General features: G+C 35.1%; 1 protein-coding gene across 1 annotated transcript in view; it reads left to right on the top strand.

Moving 5' to 3' along the window:
* DGKB (diacylglycerol kinase beta) overlaps window positions 1–5,569 on the top strand; it is a gene marked incomplete at its 3' end in the record, with an annotated part of 571,138 nt that overhangs the window by 342,197 nt on the left and 223,372 nt on the right. The window contains exon 20 of the mRNA XM_008059499.2: window positions 2,319–2,479. Within this exon, the coding sequence (XP_008057690.1) occupies window positions 2,319–2,479 (161 nt within the window). The remainder of the gene's footprint in view (window positions 1–2,318; window positions 2,480–5,569) is intronic.

Here is a 5,569-nt window from a genome sequence, read left to right as displayed (position 1 = left end):
AGCAGGCAATCCACTCACCTCAGCCTCCCAAGGCACGGGATTACAGGTTGAGCCACCGAGCCCGGCTACTTAAACTTCTTAAAACAAATAAAAATTAGGAGTATATTAAACATTGAGAATAAGGTAGAACTAGGAGGAAGCATCTGAAATGTAAGTAAATATAATTATTTTAGTCTTGCAGCTTAAACCATTCAATGTTTGCCACTGAGTACAATTATATGTATATTATTAATAATTGTATTTTTAAATTATACTATAAAATATATGCTATCTATTGAAATCATATTTGATGCTCTAAATTTTAGTATCTATGTAGTTATGGTTTATTATACTTTTTGCTGTATGTATTAAATAGTGGAGAATTATTTTTTAAACTGTATAAAGTAAGAAATAATGATAGGCTACCAAAGAGGTATTTCTTCTAGCTTCTGGGAGCCTTTACTTCTAATATTTAATTGAGTAAATTCACCTTGCCCAGGTGTGGTGGCTCACTCTTGTAATTCCAGCATTTTGGAAGACTGAGACAAAAGGATTGTTTGAGTCCAGGAATTCAAGACCAGCCAGGACAACTTAGCAAGACCATGTCTCTACAAAAATATAAAACATTAACCAGGCGTGGTGGTACATAACTGTAGCTTCAACTACTTGGGATGCTGAGGCAGAAGGGTCACCTGATCCCAGGAGATCAAGGTCGTGGTGAGTCGTGATTGTGCCACTGCACTCCATCTTGGGTAACAGAGTAAGACCCAGACTCAAAATAAATACATAAATAAATACACTTTAAATGTAATTAATTCTTCTCTAGGGAGTGTTGGCATATGAGAGTAGCTATCCTTTTTTTCATTTAATTCAGTGAGCGTATCCAGCAGCTCAGTATCTAATAGTGTACACTAATAGCTCTAATGAGGGTTTGTAGGTTCTGGCATTTCCTTGCTCAACAAATAAATTATTAAGTTACAAACCAAAAGCTGGACATAGAAAAAAATACAAAATTTTTGTTTCAACTCAGAATATCATTTTAGGAGTGTGTGTGTGTGAGAGAGAGAAAAAGAGAGAGAGAGAAGGGGAGATTATTTAACCTCTTACAATATTTCAAATTCTGATGTTATCATCAGTAGTGTCCTATTGTTGAGCACTTTCTATTCTCTATATTTTAGACCTCATGTACTGAGACCTTTTATGCATTATCTCAATCCTCAAAACAAACCAAAGGTTTTAAGGGAAAGGAAATTAAAATTGAGGGTGGTTAAGAAACGAAAAGAGTAACACAGCCAGGATAAGGCTACAGAGATAACTATCATGTTATATACCTACAGATATATTTAAGAGAAAATGTATTATTAGCAATACATTTATTTTTAGGCCATTTGACCATCTATAGTATATTTGGCAGTTCTGGCAAGAGGAATCTGTAGTGAGAAAAACACAAATAACCATCATGCAGTTTACTAGTTTTGGGATGGGGCTGTTTTTGAGAACTCTGTTGTGGGACTGCGTAGGAGAGGAATCTGATCTATTATTTTGAAAGGACGACTTCCAGACAGAAGTGTTGCAGAAGTTATTTATTTTATTATTTTTATTTATTTATTTGATATGAGGTCTTGCTCTGTGGCTTGGGCTGGAATGCAGTGATGTGATCATAGCTCACTGTGGCCTTGAACCCCTGGGTTCAAGCGATCCTCCTGTCTTAGCCTCTCTTATAACTGAGATTAAAAGTCCAAACCACCATGCCTGGCAGAAGTGTTAGTGAATTTAAAATCATGCCAAGGAAATAGATACAAGCCAGCCAATGAGAATAGGAGTACGCTGAGAGATGGAATAAGAAATAAAATGAAATAAAATTAAACAGAGTAGGACATTTTACTTAAATAGAAAGTTGTTCTGTATCACTAGAGGGAAAAGTGGGGAAGGGAGTGATGGCGAGGAAGAAATCTACAACAGCATTCAGGTTTTTGGCATCAAGACCGAGGTGGAGAACAATGCAGAGTAGAGATATATGGAATCAGACAGCTAATTCCATTTTGAATTTATTGATTCAAAGTTTTTGGGGGGTATGCAATAGAAATGTTCACCTGGCAGTTGTATATACTGCGAAGTAGTACTGTAAGTGAAAAATACAATGTGTATTACATTAAAGTTAAGAATTAAATTTTTATATTAATACAATAAGATTATAGTGAACTATTTGGTGTTAGAACTTGCTTTAAATGCATTACTTAGCTTTAGGATAATACAGATGCATAAACCCACTCAAACATATAAATACAACTTTTGTTATTTGGTTAGATATTTCTCTCAAAATAATTTTTTTCCTTTAGGTTATGAAGGTGAGAATCTGATGAAAATTCTAAAAGACATTGAAAACAGCACAGAAATCATGTTGGACAGGTGGAAGTTTGAAGTCATTCCTAATGACAAAGATGAGAAGGGAGACCCAGTGCCTTACAGTATCATCAATAATTACTTTTCCATTGGCGTGGTAAGATTTTCCACTAAGTTTTATCTTTGCACCTGTCTCAGATAATTACCATATGAAAACTTATACACTATGAAAATTTACTGATTACAAACAATTTACTTTATCTTTGCATCAGCAAAACACCTCTTCTAATGAACAATTATTATTATTGTTTCTAAATGCATTTAAAATGAAAATATCAACAATTTATACTTTTTATGTTTCAAACAAAGGAAAGAAAATTATGTTTTTTTATTTAGTTTGATCATTTATGTTACAAAAATGAAGCTTAGAATGGCTTAGTATACTTAAAAGTTTTAGAGTATAAGATAAAGCATCATATTATTGAAAATGGGAAAACGCATCAAATTTTGCCTTACTTTGTAATTCATGTTATATTATCATTATGACATACTAAAAATCTCTAAAAAGTCCTCAAAAATACTGCTATTATTCTCAGGTGACTGTTCATTTATTTTAGAATCTCATACTAAAAGTAAAATATCATTAGGCAGTTGAAAGAGTTATTGAAATCTTAGTCCTTAAGGAATTAATAATTTTAACAGTGATTATATATATACTTAGTCAATAATTATGAAGCCTAAAAATACATTATCTATAACATTCTATTCCATTTAATGTATGTCACTCAATGCTAATTTTATGACATGTTACATCTTTCTCTCTGTCTCTCTCTCTCTCTCTTTCACACACACACATACACCCACACACAAACACAAGTACAGTGAAAAAAAGACTAATAGGATATTAAAAAGGATTGGTTGGGTTAATGAACTTAAGTGTCAAGCTATCAAGTTCTTGAGAAAAATAGTTCATCTTAGTATTTATTATTTATCTGTGCCATGCTGGTTATTACTTCCTCTCTCATGGAGTTACAAATAATATGATGACACATTTTAAAGACTCTCATGGAGTGGTGCATAATAAAGGCTAAATATACAACAGTTAATAATACTGTGATAATTATTATTACTTGCAAAAGAAATGTAATGCATCTTGACCCCAGAAGTTCTGCTATTCCCATTGGCACGGAAAACAGTATTTTTGACAGGTTTAATAGTGTATGGCTTACACAATCTAGTCCACTCATTCTAAATGTACCTTTTAATGAGTTTAATAAATTAATTCAACTTTAGAACATTGTAATCTCCCAAACAAGAACCCTTATGCTTATTGTTAGTCAATCTTAGCTCCTTTTCCCATTTCCAGGCAACAAATAACTTGCTTTCTGCCGCTGATTTGCCTTTATGGATCTTCTATATATATTACAAATGAAAAAAAATCACAAAATATATGAACCTTTGCATCTGGACTCTTTCTCGTAGCACGTTTTTGAGGTTCACCCACTTGAACTGTGTGATTACTGTTCTTTTTATTGCCTAGTAGGCTTCTATTATATGCTTTCATCACATATTGTTTATCCTTTCACCAACTGATAAACAATTGGATTGTTTCCAGTCTGCGAATATTATGAATGATGCCACTTTCTTAAGTCTTTTTTGTCTGTTTTGGTTACTATAGATTTTAACTCCAGAGTTTACATTTGGTTCTTTTTTTTTTTTTACTCATTTTTATATCTTTAACATTTTCTATCTAAAGAGTCATTGTTGCTATACTTTACTCTTTAAATATGGTTTATTTTAGTCCTATTAATTCTTCATAGCTGTTTTGAAGTCTCTGGTAAGTCAAACATCTCAGCCCCATCAGAAATCTTGTTTGTTTGGTTGCTTTTTTATTCTTTCCTAGATGTGTGGAACACTTTTATTTTCCTTTGCATATCTCCTAATACTGTGTTGGGAACAGGAAATTGTATGTAATTTACCAACTCTGGATTTGCATTATCCCACAAAGGTTATCATTGTTCCTATGTTTGTTTAATGACTTGCCTGTGGGGCTTTTTTTCCCATGTGGTGTTTGGAAACTGATGCTTCAATTTTATTTTTTTGTATTATTCTTTTATTTTAATACTAGTTTTCTAGAGATCATTCCTGTGTTAGCATGATTGGCCAGACATTGTACTCAAACACTTGGAGGCAGTAAGTCTTCTTCCCTTTGGCATTTGATACATGTGTTCAGTGGGAAACACGTTCAAAGTTCAGGCGATTATATGTCAGTTTCGGCTTTTAATATATTCTGGCCTTTCTTTTGTCTCTTTTGCCCAGGTACAAAGCCTGTCACTTAATCAAGATGTGTAGCTAACTAGGACTTTCTTTTGTCTCTTCTGAGCATGAGTGTAGCCTTATGGATTCATACAATCTTTCAGGTAGCTAGGAATAGGTAGCAGTTTATCACAGCTCATTATGACTGCCTCATCCCCAAGTTTCCAGTTAAATGACTGACTAGTCTGCTAGTTAGTTGTTTTCCCTCATTCTTCTCAAAACACCGAGAAGCTGTGACACGGGTCCTCCATGTTCATTTGTTACAGAGATCACTACAAGGCCATAAAGATTTTCTGGTTCCATTCCAAATCAAGTCAGCTCCACTGACTGTGAAGCTGCCTGTTTTCCTAGTTTGTTCTACTTGGATCCAACTCCAGCACCCAAGGAGGTAGAGACTAAGGAGGCAGCCTAAGGCTGAAACACCACAAATTAGTGGAGTTATTTTCTGAGATTCAGCAGTTTTTTTCTTAAATAGATATTTCTCAATTTGTCATATGCCTTTGGCCAATTTCCAGTGGTTCCCAACAGAAAATTTCCCCTCCTCCAAGGGGACATTTGGACACACATTTGATTGTCATGACTAAGGCAGGGTTGCTGTTGGTAATTAGTGGTTAAAGATTAGGGATGCTGCTAAATCCTTGAGTGCGTAGGACAACCCCTTAAACACACAGAAAGAATTATACAGCTCTAGCCGGGCTTGGTGGCTCAGCCTGTAATCCGTGCCTTTGGGAGGCTGAGGTGAGTGGATTGCCTGAGCCCGCGGGTTTCAGACCCGCCTGGGCAGCGAGACCTCATCTCTACAATAAATAAAAAAATCAACCGGGCGTGGTAACGCATGCCTGTAATTCCGGCTACTGGGAAGGCTGAAGTGGAAGGATTGCCGGAGCCCTGCAGGTCGAGGCTGCAGTGGCCAGGAGCGGCCACTGCACTC

Source organism: Carlito syrichta, unplaced genomic scaffold, assembly GCF_000164805.1.
Source record: "Carlito syrichta isolate Samal-C Ts95f unplaced genomic scaffold, Tarsius_syrichta-2.0.1 Scaffold304199, whole genome shotgun sequence".
NCBI lineage: Eukaryota > Metazoa > Chordata > Mammalia > Primates > Tarsiidae > Carlito > Carlito syrichta.
This window is presented reverse-complemented; position numbering and strand designations above follow the sequence as displayed.